Source organism: Aotus nancymaae, unplaced genomic scaffold, assembly GCF_030222135.1.
Source record: "Aotus nancymaae isolate 86718 unplaced genomic scaffold, 86718_ANA_hifiasm-v0.15.2.pri h1tg000020l, whole genome shotgun sequence".
NCBI lineage: Eukaryota > Metazoa > Chordata > Mammalia > Primates > Aotidae > Aotus > Aotus nancymaae.
The window spans coordinates 14,211,206-14,229,818 of NW_026988432.1; the positions used below are offsets into that span (position 1 = coordinate 14,211,206).

Genomic DNA, 18,613 nt, shown 5'->3' on the forward strand with positions numbered 1-18,613 from the left:
TCCAAAAAAATTCTCATTACTTTTAGTGAATAATGCTGTGTGAGACTAAACTCTAGGTGCTGGAAATCATAAATGATGCTGCTGTGGTATTTAGTGATGGTGCTAGTAATAGACCTGGAGAAGGCTCTCAGGACTCACCTTGCAAACAGGTTTTAGTAAATTACAAATGTTTAGCCCACAAGCAACTAAAAGCTTAATAATAAAAATGATCAACAAAGTGATGGAATTAACCATGATATGCAATTCATTCTTCAGTTAACTTTTCATGATTCAAAGGATAGACCTATTTTACATCACACTACAAGAAACACATTAAGGTACTTGTGGGTTTATTTGTCCATTCTATGAGGAAATGCCATACAACAATTAAACTAAATTTCCATTTGTCAATGTGGTAAAATATAAAACAAAGATTCAAATGACTTAGGCAAAATGCAGAAGAAAAGATACATATAAAATTTAAAAACACAAAATTATATATTTTCTATAGGTACATGTAGATACATAGTAGAAGTAATGCAGGGCAGGCAAGCAGCAAAATTAGGACTTAGCCTGGGAGGGTTCTTGGCTTCACTCAGGAAGGAATTCAAGGATGAACCAGTAGTGTCAGCAAATTTTCTTGAAGTGGCAGTGTACAGCAGCAGCAGACGTACTGCTTCTTGTGGAGCAGGGCTACCCCACCGGCAGTGTACCCAGAGTAGCAGCTCAGAGGAGGTTCTGTAGTCATTTTATACCCACTTTTAGTTATATGCAGATTAACAGGTGGATTATGCAGAAGTTTCTAGAAAAAGGGTGGTAACTTCTGGGTTGTCAGGTCATTGCTATGGAAAGGGTGATAACTTCTGTGTGTAGTCACAGCAAGGATAAACTGACATGGCACACTGATGGGCACGTCTTATGGAGAGGTACTTCCAACACTCCCCTGTTTTAGCTAGTCCTCAATCTGGTGTCTGAGCCCCACCACCCAAGTTAAGTCTTGCCTGCTGAGTCATGTCTGGCCTCCTGCCTCAGAAGGGTGGTAACTTTTCCTTACATTTCCTCACAGAATGGACCTTCATTTCCTCATAGAATGGACAAATAAACCTTCATACTCGGAAGTATGAAGCATGACTGCTGTTACAAACACTACCTTTAGAACAGTAATTAACCTTAGTAATTAACCTAAGGAATAGAAAAAGTACAGGATTGAGTTTAGCTGTATATGTAACATTTCCTGTCTTTGAAAAGATAAATTGAAGCAAATATTCAAAATGTAATTATTTGTAAGATCTGCTAGTTATATATTTTCATACTCATTTATTTATTATACTTTAAGTTCTGGGGTACATGTACAGACTGTACAAGTTTGTTACATAGGTATATATGTGCCATGATAGTGGTTTGCTGCATCCATCACCCCGTCATCTACATAAGGTACTTCTCCTAATCCTATCCCTCTCCAATCCCCCCACCCACTGCTATTCCTCCTATAGCCCCCACCCTCCAGGCCCCAGTGTGTGATTTTCCCCTCCCTGTGTCCATGTGTTCTCATTGTTCAACACTCACTTATGAGTAAGAATATGCAATGTTTGGTTTTCTGTTCTTGGGTCAGTTTGCTGAGAATGATGGTTTCCAGTTTCATCCATGTCCCTGCAAAGGACATTAGCTCATCTTTTTTTATGGCTGCATTGTTTCTGCTTGCCTGAAATATTTGTAGCTAAAAGTAATTTCTAATTGTTGCCAGGCATAAGAAAATGTTTTAAATAAATAGAATATAAAAATATTCCAAAAATAATATTCAAGAAGCTGATGTTGTGCAATGTCACACAGAACTGAGAAGAGCAATTTTCATTATGCTAAAATATTATAAATAATATATGTGCATTCATTAAGGATTCGGCAGGAAAAAAGGACTCACACCAGGTATTGCAGCAGAATGAATATAGCATGAGGAATTCATTAAACAGGTGTTAGGGAACACTGAGGCAACACAACAAGTAACTGTAGACAAGAATGACCACCCTAACGGTGAGGGAACAAAGTGTAATGTTGGGAATATCAGAGCCTAGATATTTGGTAGAGGATCTCTATAGATCTGAAACTCAGATTTTGGAGAGGGCACTGCATAGTTAATGCTGATGTATCTAAAAGATCATGATAAGGTTAGAGGGACTAAAACCAAGCTAGAGATTAGAACTACCTACACTTCCTGGAGAGAAGAACCCTTGCTGGAGTGAGGTTAGAGATAAAGACAAGAGCAGGAAGAAAACAAATAGACTGTGGCTGGGCACAGTGGCTCATGCCTGTAATCCCAGCACTTTGGGAGGCCGAGGTGGGCAGATCACTGGAGCCCAGAACTTTGAGAGCAGCCTGGGTGAAATAGTGAGACCTCGTCTATACAAAAAATACAAAAATTAACCAGGCATGGTGACACACACTTATAGACCCAGCTTCTCAAGAGGCTGAGGCAGGAGGATCACTTAAGCCTAGGAGGTCAAGACCACAGTGAGCTAAGATCATGCCACTGCACTCCATCCAGCCTAACAGAGCAAGACCCTGTCTCAAAAAGAAGAAAGAAAGAAAGAATAATCTTCTCCTACCTTCCAGTCTCCCTCTATTGCCCTGAGATTTTAACAAGAGTACTCAGTTAGAACATGAAAAATGAGAACTGATGACTTCAAGTTAGTTTTATTATTGAAAATGGTTTGGGAACTTTTTGGGGTATTTTCTTAGAGCCATAGAATAGAATTTGTACTATCCTCAATGGAAGGAAACTCTGAAGAATTTCATTTTCTGAACATCCACAGTGATAACTCACAATCATTTTAGGTTAAAAAATTGAATGATACCAAGTAGAAAATAATGTTCACATGTTCTCTTAAAAAAGGTAAATTTAAACATTTTGCCACCTTTAGCCCTTTCAAAGAAGAGATGGAGATATAAAAAAATCAAACAAACTGATAACCAAATAAAATGAACAAATGATTTGTATACATTTCTCCAAACAGAGTCAAACAAATGGCAAATAAAGACATTTAAAAACTGCTCAACCTAATTAAATGTAAGGGAAATGCAAATTATAACCACAATGAGATACCACTTTGTACCTACAAAAGTGGCTATAAAGACACGATACTGGATGTTGGTGAGAATTTGAAGACACTAGTTTTTTTTTTTTTTTTTTTTTTTTTTTTGAGACGGAGTTTCGCTCGTTACCCAGGCTGGAGTGCAATGGCGCGATCTCGGCTCACCGCAACCTCCGCCTCCCGGGTTCAGGCAATTCTCCTGCCTCAGCCTCCTGAGTAACTGGGATTACAGGCACGCGCCGCCATGCCCAGCTAATTTTTTGTATTAGTAGAGACGGGGTTTCACCATGTTGACCAGGATGGTCTCGATCTCTTGACCTCGTGATCCACCCGCCTCGGCCTCCCAAAGTGGACACTAGTTTTAAACACTGCTGGTGGTAATGTGAAATAATACAGCCACAGTGGAAAACAGTTTGACAGTTTCTTACAAAACTAAGTATTTACTTGTCATATGGCCCAGCAATTTCTCTCCCAGAAATCTACCCAACAGAAATGAAGACATATGTGAACACAAAGATCTTTATTTATATGTTCAGAGCAACATTATTCCTAACAGCCAAGAAGTGAGAAAAATCCAAACATCCAACAAGTAGTGAATCTATAAATAAAATAGGTCTTTTCCATGCAATGGAATACTATTCGGCAATGAAAAAAATTAAGTATCAATACATAGTACAACAGATGAACCTCAAGAACATCATGCTAAGTGCATGACGCCAGACACAAAATACTGCATGTAGTATGATTCCATTTATATAAGATGTAGAAAAGAAAAACTCATAAAGACAGAAAACAACTCAGTAGTACCTAGGATTAAGAATATTAATAAGCATGAGGAAACTTTTTAGGGTCATGGAAATATTCTAAAACTGGATTGTGGTGATTCATAACTCTAGAAATTTACCAAAAGTCTATATGAATTATAAACTTACAGTGTGTACATTTTATGGCATGTAAATTGTAGTTTGACCAAGCTGTTAAAAAATAAGCCAATTATGTGATCTTGTTAAAAACTGGGTGGGAAAAGTGAAACAAGCCTACAAAACAGCAGACTGAATCTATTAAGAGCAGCAATATATTCAGAGCTTTTCAAAAAGCATTTTCAGAAAATATCATTTGGTAATACTCATACGTTGCTCAAAAAGTAACCAGAAAAATATCAATGGGAAAAAGAAAGGAAACCCTTCCAAAAGTTATTCCAAATACTTACCTTATAAAGTCTAAAAGGGTGATAGAGGAGAAATACTGATCAACTACATCATTTATCTTCTCAGATACCACATTTATTACACAATATCAAAATGCTCATGCACCTAACAGTGGGCAATGTTAGAATGGAAGACGAAAATGCCAGCATCCTCTCCATCTGGTATATTGCTTTATTTTGTTCTGGCATTTGAGTTTTATGTTTTGCTACTGTATTCCCAAATTCTCTTTCCTATGTGCAATTTGCCACAATATCTGTTGGGGAACAGTAACATGAGGTGAGTAAATTATCGTTTTATTTTACTTGTGAATTATAACATGCCAAAATATTAGAATCAAAAAGACCCCCAAAATTACTAGTTCATACTCTTTACTAGAGAGGCTATTTCTCTCCTTTAGTGCACAAAACTACAAAATACTGATTTACTTTCAAAAGAAACCAAGGGGGATTATCAATGAGGTTTGGTTTGACTCACTTTATACATGGCACAAAGGAAAGGATATTTCACTTTCAAGGACGGTTATAAACACACACACTATTGGAGTCATTAAATCATTGATTTGATGGCCAAGACTGGGAATGCAAGCAAGACAACATTTAAAAGAATGGAATCCTACTACTTTGGGAGGCCGAGGCAGGCTGATCATGAGGTCAGGAGATCAAGACCATCCTGGCCAACATGGTGAAATCCTGTCTCTACTGAAAAAAAACACAAAAATTAGCTGGGCGTGCTGGTGAGTGCCTATAATCCCAGCTACTTGGGAGACCGAGGCAGGAGAATCGCTTGAAACAGGGAGTCAGTGAGGTGACTTGAAACAGAGAGGTTACAGTGAGCCGAGATCACCCACTGTCCTCCAGCCTGGCGACAGAGCAAGACTCTGTCTAAAAAAAATTTAAAAATAAAAAAAAAGAATGGATGATTTTCGTAATCATATGAATAACACTTTTTCTAAAAGCAGCAATGCCATGACAACAATCATCTTAAGGAGAAGAAAATCTGCCAAAGAAGAGGATGCTGTTGGATTCATTGTGCCTGATGAAGAACAGGAAGGGATGATTGCAGTGAACATTTTCATGACCAGGGGCTGATGTGACAGTAAAGCCTAGGCCGGTGGCAGCTGCAGCCTCGGTGCCTTCCTCAGTGACCGCCACGAAGGAACTGTGCAGGAACTTCTGGGCATACAACCCGGAGTGTGAGGACATTCCCGAGTAGTCAGCTTTGCGCTCACTGAAGGTGTCACCCATTCCCATGGCGACCAGGACTGCCTCAAGATCATAACTGTCCTCCACCTCAAACCGGGGCAAGTGCAAATTCACCCTTCTTTCTTCCAAATGCCCTGGACTAGTCCACTCCACCAATTTCTCAGGACTTATTTTATCTATTATCTATTTTCAGAAAACAGAATGGTAGAATGGTATGATTAACGATAAAAATCTAAAACAGTGTAACACTGATTTGTATCAGGCAGAAGTTATTAACTTTAGTAATAGTTAAAAGTGGAAATTTCAATTTACTAGATTGTTTTCTTTATACAGCAGGTGGTTTTCTTATATTTCTCTTTTTTTACATCATTAAATATTCTATAATTTTATTTTCATTGGTACAAAATAGTAAGCTATATGTTGGTATAAAAACTTACTTAACCAACACCCTGTTGCTGAGCATTGTTTCTTTCTTTCTTTCTTTTAAAATATATATATTTTATTGCACTTTAGGTTCTGGGGTACAGGCGCAGAACATGCAGGATTGTTGCATAGGTACATACATGGCGATGTGGTTTGCTGCTTTCATCCCCACATCACCTATATCTGGCATTTCTCCCCATGTTATCCCTCCCCAACCTCCCTACCCCCTACTGTCCCTCCCCTATTCCCCCCGAACAGACCCCAGTTGTCTTATATTTCTCTATTTAAATTATCTGTGTATGTGTGGAAATCCAATAGCATTAAATAAATTTTTACAGACTTCCCTAGTCTTTGAATGCATATATATTTGCATAGTTGCAATCACAATGAACGTTCACTTTATTTGAACATTCAAATAAAACGAAGTAAAAATGAAGTAAAATTTTTCACACTATTGCATATCTCTACTATCTTCAAACTGCTAGATAATATTCTCATTACATTGATAAATTCTTCCCAATATTTAGCTATTAATTCACTTTACAAACATTTAGTCTACATCAGGTATTATGATAGTTTTGATAGTTACTAAGGATACAAAAATAATAATCACTATGAATTTCAAACTAGGCATTCCAGTGTGTCTAACACTAAAATAACTGATTTGACTCAGAAAGGCAATTTTTTCTTCTACATTATTTCTTTAGGGTAATTCTCACAACTGGAGTTTTGAATCAGAATATAAATACTCTTAAAGCTCTCAGACATATTGGCATTTTGCTGTCCCAAAATATCGTCAACTTAAAATGCTACTAGCAGTATTTTACAGAGGCAGCACAGCATCTGGTATTATAAGAAGATAGCAACTATCGTTGTTGAGTGCTTTCTATGTCCTAGACTCCTCCAAGGCTACATTTCTCTAACCATTACAACAGTGCTACACATTAAGCACCATGGACTCCTCTTTAGAGATGGGGAAGTATTGAAGTTCAAGGAAGTTAAGAAGCTTCAAGGGTCAGAAAGCCACTAAAGAAACAGGGACTTGAAACAAAGCTCTCCTGATTTTTAACTACAAAATGGGTGACACTAAATCAATGGTGTAAGGATGTAAGAAAGAAATTCGAAAGCTCCAAGAGCCTACTGAACAGTGTGCAGAATTGGTTGTATATATGCATATGTGATTTCATTTTTCAGGAAAGGGGTCCGTAGATATCAACCATTTCTCAGAATGGTAGATGATCTTTAGGACTCCCATTTTATCTTAAATTTTTATTTTAGTTCATCCCAAAAATTCTAGGATTTGGTTGTTCTCAAGAAATCTGACCTGTACTATTTAATGCTCCCCTGTTGACATCCATCTGCGGCTGCTGCACAGTGAGAAACACTTTCTATTTGACACTGCTGGCCACCAGCTCCTGTTCAGAAGTCCTGGGACACAAAGCCTCAGGAGATGAAAGCAACAATAAGGAGAGGCAAGCGTTTACCTTTTCCAGACCATCGATGTCATTGGGCAGAAGCACAAACATGCTTAAATCATTGTTTTTATATGGAATCCCTAGAATTTTGGCCTGCAAGTCCTCCAAGAAAGCAAAGCTAAAGGAATGGCTCTGTGTCATCATCTGCACAGATTTACTTGTGTTCTGCAACAAATTAACAGAGCACACAATATTAAAGTACATAAGACCAAAGGCATTAAGGCAACCAAGTTAGCTCATCAAAATAATTAGCTCAATCTAAATAAAGCCGAATATCAGAGTCTCAGAATGAGCATTTGCTACCTACCAGTGTGCATTTGCTCAAACATGACTTTAGATTTTTTTTTTTTTTTTTTTTTTTTAAGAAGGAGTCTTGCTCTGTCACCAGGCTGGAGTGCAGTGGCATGATCTCATCTCACTGCAACCTCCACCTCCCAGGTTCAAGCAATTCTCCTGCCTCAGCCTCCCAAGTAGCTGGGACTACAGGCACACACCACCACGCCCAGCTAATGTTGTATTTTTAGTGGAGACATGGTTTCATCATGTTGGCCAGGGTGGTCTCAATCTCTTGACCTGGTGATCCGCCCACCTCAGCCTCCCAAAGTCCTGGGATTACAGGTGTGAGCCACCGCACCAGGCCATGACTTTAGATGTTATATCCCACGTGTAAGGACATCACAAAAATAAATTAAAGACCATACCTTATTCATCCAAAATTTCTCTTCCTTGGTATTTTCTTTCTTAAACTCCCTGTCCCATTGCCCTTTAAAATAAACTGTGTTCACCAGCACCAGCTTGGTAGAGCTACTAATAGAGCCATCTGGGAGCAAGTCCTTGATTTTTTCTGCAAATGAAGAAACAGAAAAATGTTGGCGCATCTTCCAAAGGACAAGGAATATGTATGACAGATATGACGCAGATGGACTTGACTGATCATTAAAAACCCAGTCAGGTCAGCACCTGAGGGCCTTGCTGACAAAGGGTTCCCCGGCAGAATCAGCAGGGAGGTTCTCATTTTGCCCATTGCCTATTTATACCACTGAATAAATTAAGGTTCATGGTTAAGAGTCCGGACTCTGGGGTCAGATGCCTCTGTTAGCATCCAGTTTTGCCTCTTATCAGCTAAGGACTCTTGAGCGAGTTCTTTAGACTGTCTGTGCCTCGGTTTCCACATCTGTAAAATAGGAATAAAATCTGCCTCATAAACAATCCTGCATGTTCTGCACAGGTACCCCAGAACCTAAAGGGCAATAAAATATATATATATTAAAAATCTGCCTCAATCATAGGGTTGTTAAAAGGAGCAAATGATTTAACACACGTAAAGCATTTAGAACACCATCTCTCACAAAGTAAGTACTCTGTATTCGCTATTATTATGCTTATCATTCAATATAGTTACCACCTAAGACTGAGGGATACTTACTATATGGGACAAGGAGTTGATATTTTCGTCTCTGAGTTCAGCCTATCTCACAGTAAATTCTAAAAAAATACTGTTCAACCAAATTTTTGAAAGATCCTATTTTTTCTACTTCTTTTATTTCCTTTCTTCAGACCAAGCATGAGGGGGGAAAAATACATTCTGAATAACGTAGGTCTCTCTGATAATTGTTATAAAAATGGAATCTGAAACTCTAACAGTAAGGTATCAGCTATTGCTCCCCAAGGTGAATTTCCACATCAACATTTCTCTGTGGATTTCTCATACGATGGGATAAAAAAGGAATAATGGAGTAAGAAACTTGTCAAATCCTCTGCTGCAGGGAGGGCTGTAGGTTGTCATCATCCCTGCACAATGCTTAAGTGAAGATGAAGCCCAGGTGGCCCCAGCTGTGGGTGGGAAAGACAAGTCTTGATGGGAGAGCTGCGTGTTTCTCACTTAACACAGAAAGAGAAAAACTCAGAAAGAAAGGCTCCGATATAAAGGAGAGAATGTAAACCCAAGGCAGACGTCATCCCATTTTCAGGACCCCCCCCCCCCCCAGGTATTATGATCCATGGCTATGTGTAAACAATTCTCCAGCAAGCATTTGCATGCAGTTGGCTTCATGTGGTGCCCCCACTGTCTCCCCTTGGCCTCTCCACACTTTCTGAAATTGCTCCAAATCTGCAGTGCCCTCCCCACCTCCTAGGCCCAGGCTTGCCCTTCCAACCCTGCAAAACCTATCTCAGGTCCCTTCCCAAAGCTTGTTGACTGCATGGCACCCCACGCAGTGTCAAGCCCAGGGCTTCATTCACAGCAGGTTGTCAAGAAGTGCTGTTCGTTTGTTTGTTTGTGCAATGAATGACCGACCCATACTCTACCATTTGTTTGGCTTTCTACCCAGGAATTAATCTTCTTTCGACTTTCATCTGCTGCGTTTACAAAATCAACAGGTTCCAGAGATGCATGGTAATATTTTTCAACATAATCTAAGTATTTCTTCAGGAGAAACAAAGAAAGAATAAAAAGAGGTTAAAAAGTCAATTTATCAATTGCCAACATCACAAAATAAATTTATGTATACATTAGGATGACTAATATGGCAAGAAAATTTTAAGGCCCTGGGCACATCACGTTGAGTGCCTGCACGCACGTTTTTATGCAGCTTATCTGGGGACGAGGCAAAAACCAGGTTCAGATTGCCAGGACTAAGAAGCAGCTCCCTACAGTTCTGAATGTCTGTAGGTCAGGATGGAAGAGCACTGCAGTGATGTGGCCAGAGCCAAGCAGACAACTTAGGCAGCATGACTTCAGGACCCAGGTGGGACTGTGCCATTTGGCCGTTCCAGAATACGTAACTCGCAAATGTGGTAAGCACAGCAAAACTTACTTGAAGGAAGAGGTATGTTTGTTCTCCAAACAGCCTGTTGGTTATGTTCAGTTCATAATCATTAGTGAGTTTCCTTATTTCAGTCAAAAACTTTTGGAATTGTTGATGTATTGCTTCTGTCTTCTCAATCTCGAAAATTAAGACAAAAACTCAACAGGTTATCTTGGCAAAAGCAAGTCTAGGTTCTCCCCTATGAGGATGCGGCTGCTGGGTCTCACCCTGAGTTTGTCAGCCTCAAGGGTGGTCCCTGTGTTTGGTGTGGCCCCTGGATATCAGGTGGCTTTTACCCAAGTCATAGGATAATGTAAGTTATGACCAATCTCAGTTCCAGGGAAAAGCCTTCTCTGCAAGCCCAACACCACAAATCTTGCTTTTATAACCCAAGTTGTGGTTTGTTTGGTCTCAAACAGAAGTGCTCACTAAATGTTCAATAAGCTTGTTTTTAGCTCCCCACAAGATTCTAAGCACTTAAAGAAAGTAAATAATTTCCCCAAGCAATTCTTATCTACTGAAGTTTGGAAATTTTTTCCAGATAGTGAATAAGAAAAGTGACTCCTGATGGTTTGAGTCACTACACGTTGGGCTGAAGTGAGATTTATCCTTGTCACCAGGGGAAAAAAACAAACTTTTCTGGATATTTTATGTAGGACCCATCAGTTTTCTGATTGAAGGTTTCATATTCTATGTTACCTTACCAACATATCTAGAATGTCATTATTTCAACATATAAATACAATAAATATTAATTATATGTTAATATATAAAATATACATTTCATCAAAAAATAATATATTAAAATTAATATTTTGTATTCTCATACTAAGTTCTTGAAATACAATGTGCATTTTATTTTTTATTATTATACTTTAAGTTCTGGGGCACATGTGCAGAATGTGCAGGTTTGTTACATAGGTATACACGTGCCATGGTGGTTTGTGGCATCCATCACCCTATCATCTACATTAGTTATTTCTCCTAATGCTATCCTTCCCCTATCCCCCCTCCCCCTGCTACCCCTCCCCTAGCCCTCCACCCCTCGACAGGCCCTTGTGTGTGATGTTCCCTTCCCTATGTCCATGTGTTCTCATTGTTCAACACCCACTTATAAGTGAGAACATGCGGTGTTTGGTTTTCTGTTCTTGTGTCAGGTTGCTGAAAATGATGGTTTCCAGCTTTATCCATGTCCCTGCAAAGGACATGAACTCATCGTTTTTTATGGCTGCATAGTATTCCATGATGTATATGGCCACATTTTCTTTATCCAGTCTATCATTGATGGGCATTTGGGTTGGTTCCAAGTCTTTGCTATTGTGAAAAGTGCTGCAATAAACATACGTGTGCGTGTATCTTTATAAATGAATGATTTATAATCCTTTAGGTATATACCCAGTAATGGGATTGCTGGGTCAAATGATATTTCTCATTCTAGATCCTTAAGGAATTGCCACACTGTCTTCTACAATAGTTAAAGTAATTTGCACACTCACCAACAGTGTAGAAGTGTTCCTATTTCTCCACATCCTCTCCATCATCTGTCTCCTGATTTTTTAATGATCACCATACTAACTGGTGTGAGATGGTTGCCCAATGTGGTTTTGATTTGCATTTCTCTAATGACCAGTGATGATGAGCCTTTTTTCATATATTTGTTGGCTGCATAAATGTCTTCTTTTGAGAAGTGTCTGTTCATACCCTTCATCCACTTTTTGATAGGGTTGTTTGTTTTTTTCTTGTAAATTTGTTTAAGTTCTTTGTCGATTCTGGATATTAGCCCTTTGTCAGATGGTAGCTTGCAAAAATTTTTTTCCATTCTGTTGGTTGCTGGTTCACTCTAGTGATAGTTTCTTTTGCATGCAGAAGCTCTTTAGTTTAATTAGATCCCATTTGTCTATTTTGGCTTTTGTTGCCATTGCTTTTGGTGTTTTAATCATGAAGTCCTTGCCATGCCTATGTCCTGAATGATTACCTAGGTTTTCTTCTAGGGTTTTTATGGTGTTAGGTCTTATGTTTAAATCTTTAATCCATCTGGAATTAATTATTGTATAAAGTGTAAAGAAGGGATCCAGTTTCAGCTTTCTGCATATGGCAAACCAGTTTTCCCAACACCATTTGTTAAATAAGGAATACTTTCCCCATTGTTTGTTTTTGTCAGGTTTGTCAAAGATAAGATGGTTGTAGATGTGTAACATTACTTCTGAGGCCTCTATTCTGTTCCATTAGTCTATATCTCTGCTTTAGTACCAGTACCATGTTTTTTTGACTACTGTAGTCTTGTAGTATAGTTTGAAGTTAGGTAGCATGATGCCTCCAGATGCCTCCAGCTTTTTTTTTTTTTTTAAGGATTGTCTTGGGTATGTGGGCTCTTTTTTGGTTCCATATGAAATTTAAGGTGTTTGTTTGTTTGTTTTCCAATTCTGTGAAGAAATTCAATGGTAGCTTGATGGGATAGCATTGAATCTATAAATTACTTTGGGCAGTATGGCTATTTTCACAATATTGATTCTTCCTAATCATGAGCATGGAATGTTTCTCCATCTGTTTGTGTCCTCTCTTATTTCCTTGAGCAGTGGTTTATAGTTCTCCTTGAAGAGGTCCTTCACATCCCTTGTTAGTTGTATTCCTAGGCATTTTATTCTCTTTGTAGCAATTGTGAATGGGAGTTCACTCATGATTTGACTCTCTGTTTGTCTGTTATTGGCATATAGGAATGCTTGTGATTTTTGCACATTGATTTTATATCCTGAGACTTTGCTGAAGTTGCTTATCAGCTTAAGGAGATTTTGAGCTGAGACAATGGGGTCTTCTAAATATACAATCTTCTTGCCTGCAAATAGAGACAATTTGATTTCCTCTTTTCCTAATTGAATACGCTTTATTTCTTTTTCTTGCCTGGTTGCCCTGGCCAGAACTTCCAATGCTATGTTGAAAAGGAGTAGTGAAAGAGGGCATCCTTGTCTTGTATCAGTTTTCAAAGGGAATGCTTCCTGTTTTTGCCCATTCAGTATGATAATGGCTGTGGGTATGTCATAAACAGCTCTTACTGTTTTGAGATACGTTCCATCAATACCTAGTTTATTGAGAGTTTTTAGCATAAAGGGCTGTTGAATTCTGTTGAAGGCCTTCTCTATAGATAGTCATGTGGTTTTTGCCTTTGGTTCTGTTTACGTGATGAATTATTGATTTGTGTATGTTAAAGAGCCTTGCATCCCAGGAATGAAGCCAACTTGATCATAATGGATAAGTGTTTTGATGTGCTGTTGGATTCTGTTTGCCAGTATTTTATTGAGGATTTTCGCATCAACGTTCATCATGGATATTGGCCTGAAATTTTCTTTTTTAGTTGTGTCTCTGCCAGGTTTTGGTATCAGGATGATGTTGGTCTCATAAAATGAGTTAGGGAGGATTCCCTCTATTCCCTCTTTTTCTATTGCTTGGAATAGTTTCAGAAGAAATGACCAGCTCCTCTTTGTACTTCTGGTAGAATTCAGCTATGAATCCATCTGGTCCTGGACTTTTTTTGGTTGGTAGGCTATTAATTGCTGCAGCAATTTCAGATCTTGTTATTGGTCTATTCAGGGATTCAACTTCTTCCTGGTTTAGTCTTGGGAGGCTCTAAGTGTCCAGAAATTTATGCATTTCTTCTAGATTTTCTGGTTTATTTGCATAGAGGTGATTCTCTGATGGTAGTTTGTATTTCTGTGGGATCACTGGTGATGTTCCCTTTATCATTTTATATTGCATCTATTTGATTCTTCTCTCTTTTCTTTCTTATTAGTCTGGCTACTGGTCTATTTTGTTGATCTTTTTAAAAAACCAGCTCCGCCCAGTTGCTGTGTAAACTTCCCAGAAACTTTGTTAACTCAAGTGAGATTAAAACCACCTACCTGAGCTTCAGCAATGGTTGATGCCCCTTCCCTCACTGAGCTTGAATTTCCCAGGTCAAGCTCAGACTGCAGTGCTGGTTGCAAGAATTTCAAGCCAGTGGATCTTAACTTGTTGGTATTCATGGGTGTGGGTCCCACCGAGCCAGATCACTTGGCTACCTGGCTTCAGCCCCCTTTTTCAGGGGTTTGAGGGGTTCTGTCTTGCTGGCATTCCAGACACCACTGGAGTATGAGGGAAAAAAAACTGCTGTGGCTGAAACAGCCACCTAGTTTTGTGCTGGAAAGCCGGGGCACTGATATTGTATGCACCAGAGGGTATCTCCTGGTCTGCGGGTTGTGAAAATAGTGGGAAAAGTGCAGTATCTGGGTCAGAATGTCAGAGTGCCAGGAAAAGTCCCTAATGGCTTCCCTTGGCTAGGAGAGGGAGTTCTCCAGCCCCTTGTGCTTCCCAGGTGAGGTGACGCCCCACCTTGCTTCTGCTCACCCTCCTTGGGCTACACCCACTGTCTAACCAGTCCCAATGGGATGAAACAGGTACTTCCATTGGAAATACGGAGACCACCTGCCTTCTGCATCACTCTCGCTGGGAGCTGCACAACGGAGCTGTTCCTATTCAGCCATCTTGCCAGCAATCCTCCTATAATATGCATTTTATATCTATAGCACATCTCAATTTAAACTAGATATATTTTAAGTGTTCAATAGCCACATGAGTAGCTACCATACTGTATAACTTAAGACTAGATAAACTCTCACCCAGGCAAATTAAGAGGCTTGTATTAAAAGGGCCATTTTTGCATTGTTTGAGGAAGGAGGGAGGGAGGGAAGGAAGGAAGGAAGGAAGGAAGGAAGGAAGGAAGGAAGGAAGCCAGGTCTGCCCCATTAACAGAATAAATGAGGAAATAGCTATAAAAATGAATCAACTAGGGCTAAAAGTATCCACTTAAAATAGGTGAATCTTACAAACACAATGCTATGCCAAAAATTATCAAGTTGCAAAGAATAATGACAAAAAGATATGATATGTAATGAAATAATAAATACGTGGAAATAATGAACACCTAATCCACAATAGTGGGACTTCCTCTCTCAGGAGAAGTTGGGGGTGTGCTCAACAAAGGTATTATACATCAGCCTAAGAGGCATCGGTTAATTTGGTAATGGTATATTTCTTACACTGAAAAGAAGGGTTAAACAGTGTTTATTGCATATTTCTTTATACCTTTTGTGCATAGGTCTTGAGATTTTATCAGCATTATTTAAAAGCAAGATTCAGAATACCCTGAATTTATATAATAATCAAATGGGTACATGTCAAGTCAGTCTCTAAACAAATTATTAAATGAGGAGATTGGAGTAGATGACTTCTAAGAAGTATTCCAGTCCTAATATCCTTTCAGTCAGTAATTCTATTTTCTTCACATCTCTGTGGCTCCCAGAAAAAGCCTGGGGAATAGGCAAAGCTGCTAGACAGCATGTATGTGTAAGTTGTGCCTTACACAAAGCTGAAATTCAGTTCCCACCCCAGTCATCTAGCCCTTCACTCAGGAGTAGGGCAGCTATCCAAAAGAATGAGCTTTTTCTGATTTGCACAAAGGTTCTATATGGGCTATAATGGCTGAGAAAGAATGTGCTCTGAAAACAACCACACTCCTCAACTGAGGGCACATTGCAGTGCCTATATGACCCAATTTGGTTGTACAAAACATGAAAGGAAACCTAACTCTCCATAGATGCAACTGAGCCACCCAGACAATCTAGCCTTTGGGGTTATGAAATGAGAAGCTCATATTGCTGGGTGATCTGAGCTATGGTTTTATGAGGGTCTGTAATTGCACTATGACTACTGTCAGAGCAGCTGTACCCACCTGACAGTGCTAACATCTCCTGATGCTAGCCCTGAAGACCTAATGGGCTTATTCCTTTCCCACGTTTGACTAGATTCTCCTTTGGGTGGGGAATACTGGAACACTGGAGCTAGAAAAGACCTGAGGAGGTCATTGGGCCTGTACTAACTTTCTACATATGACATCAGCAGGGGGCTAAAAATATGAGTGGAGTTTAGCAATAATATCACCTACTGCTACCCACCACCACCACTAGCTGAGTTACCAGATGCCCCTACTGGACACTTTACAGAGGCTGAAAGAAGATAAATAACCTGCCCAAAGTAGCATCTCTCTTAAGTGACTTGAGCCAGGACTTGAACGTAAATCTGTTTAACTCCAAAACCCACCCACTCTGCTATGGGAATTTTTCAGTCTATTAGCCTTTACCAGTTCTATCACAGTGGCATTGTTCATTACACCTAAGGTCTCTTCTTAATACTAAGGAGTTATTATTATTGTATAATCCTTACAACATAATTTGTCTATAGTGATTATTATTGCTTAACAATAAAGAAATGTTACTTCTTTCATGCCTTTCTCAGTCCTTTTCCCCAAAGAGCCCACATCAAAAATGCAACTCTACTGAAGTTTGTAAAACACGTCTCCCCACCTCTTTTTCTTCAGCCTTTATTCTTGAGGTCTTCATGTCTTTTTCAGAGTGAAACACCTAGGAGAGACAGAAAATATTACTGTGGTGCTCAGAGAAGAGAAAACCTCACACCGAATCAGTCAGAGGAGAGTGGACACTTGTGAAATATATACAGGTGAATATATTTCAGTCAGGGGAGAGTGAATGATTGTGAAATTCATATAGGTATACAGGTGACATTCTCCTCTTGAAAAATCATGAAAAGGTCTATGTTTACCTCTGATTTTCTTTCTTTCTTTCTTTCTTTTTGAGATGGAATTTTCCTCTTTCTCGCAGGCTGGAGTGAAGTGGCGTGATCTCAGCTCACTGAAACTTCTGCGCCCCAGATTCAAGCAATTCTCCTGCCTCAGCCTCCCCAATAGCTTGGATTATAGGCACCCACCACCACGCCCAGCTAAGCTCACACCTGTAATCCCAGCACTTTGGGAGGCTGAGGCAGGTGGATCACCTGAGTCAGGAGTTCGAGACCAACCTGGCCAACATGGTGAAACTCCGTCTCTACTAATACCTCTGATTTTTTTCTAAGGAGCTTGTATTGGTTTATCTGTTCCTGTATTCATCTTGGATGTGTCATTTTTACTCTAGTGGGGATTATGTTACATCTTCCATAAGTACTTTTCATGCTCTGTCTTTATTATGAGTGCAATGGCTTTGGACAAGGTCACTCAACCAGTCCCTACTCAAAGGAATTTCAAGCATCTGAGAGCAGGTGGAGAGATGGTGTTTGGAAAGGGAAGAGGGCTTTCCTGATAGACCTGAAATTGCTCCCTGTCTTGATAGTTCTCGTTTCCTGGTCCACAGGTCAAGATGAGCGTATTTTTAAGACAATGCAAGAGGGCTGACCAACCCCCAAACAAACTTGTGCATAGAAAACAAGAAAGACCCCCTCAAACCACACTAACCTTCTGCAACTGGGAAGCGGTGGCTCCTCGGGTCCCAGGGAGAAGCATGCCAATGGCAGTTGAGACGCTCACAGGGGAAAAGAAGATGTTGCCATCATTTGTTTTCTTCAGCTCTTTGAAAAGATCAAACCCAAGTCGAGTGCTGATGGCACCGAATGAATCCATGACGATTTTAGCGAGATCTAGAACAGCAAGAACAACAATCAAAACTGAACATTCAAATTGCTCTGTGTCACGGGGACCCTTCCTGCTTCTATTCCTCTTCTTGCATTGATCCGGAATATAGGGATTTCCACCCTCTTGGTGAAAGGTCGCTGCTGCCTGCTTTTCACATCCTCTCTTGGCCTTCTCGTGCCAGGAGACGTCAATCAGTCCACTGGAATCTGCCATCATCCGTGGGTACTCAGTTCTTATTTCCCCAGAGAGCAGAGTTAATGTTTTAATGACTTTATTCTCTTGTTCTCTGTCTGAACCTGCCTACTTCTGCCACCCCACAGCCTCCTCTTCATGGAAGCTTCCCCAGAGAGACCCAGCCCTTGTCCAGACAACACCAGTTTGTTTAGATGTGGGGCCCATGATAAGTCGCTGGGGGGAGGTGCAAGAATCCCCATGGGCCTCAAGTTCAAGCAGTGCTCGCCCATCCAACCTTAGCAATAATAAAGCCAAGACTTGAATCCCTATCTGATGCTGTTTCTCAATTGATTCAAAATTCAGCTCAGAAAGTGACAGGATTGATTAAATCTCTCAAACCCCTTTCCCTAACTGCATTAAAAACTTGACTCTGGGCTGAATTTTCCTGAAGTGCCAACCACGTGTCTCATCATAAATTATTAGGTGGAGGTAAAAGGGTTTCCTTTTCTTATACTTTTCTGTATTGTTTTAGGCCTGTATACGAGCTTGCATTACTTTTGTTACTTCACAAAAATAATTTTTAAAGGGGAATTAATATCTGCCAAAAATAAATAGGTAGAACAGGTTTTACGTTTGCTTCATTACCAGCTACTTTATAACTAGTTAGTAAAGGCTTTAGGAGGAATCCTAAAACAAGAATAAGTTTAATGCAGAGTAAAGTTTTTTAAAGCCCATATGCTTTGTGGCCT

At 39.7% G+C, this 18,613-nt stretch overlaps 1 protein-coding gene across 6 annotated transcripts; it reads right to left on the bottom strand.

Annotated features, from left to right (window-relative positions):
* Positions 1–5,253: 5,253 nt before the first annotated feature.
* Positions 5,254–17,678, bottom strand: LOC105712043 (serpin B13). 6 transcript variants are annotated; one of them, XM_012444979.2, is made up of 7 exons: positions 17,514–17,678; positions 16,573–16,629; positions 10,190–10,318; positions 9,681–9,798; positions 8,075–8,217; positions 7,383–7,538; positions 5,254–5,658 (listed from the first exon to the last, which is right to left on the bottom strand). In XM_012444979.2, exons 1-7 carry the CDS (start codon positions 17,676–17,678, stop codon positions 5,254–5,256), a joined length of 1,173 nt encoding a protein of 390 aa, XP_012300402.2. The 6 variants fall into 6 exon arrangements, with proteins under 6 accessions (XP_012300402.2, XP_021529194.1, XP_012300401.2 ...); XM_021673519.2 differs by having other exon boundaries at positions 9,681–9,800; positions 10,285–10,338; positions 16,563–16,629; XM_012444978.2 differs by having other exon boundaries at positions 10,190–10,338; positions 16,563–16,629.
* Between the last annotated feature and the right edge of the window lie 935 nt (positions 17,679–18,613).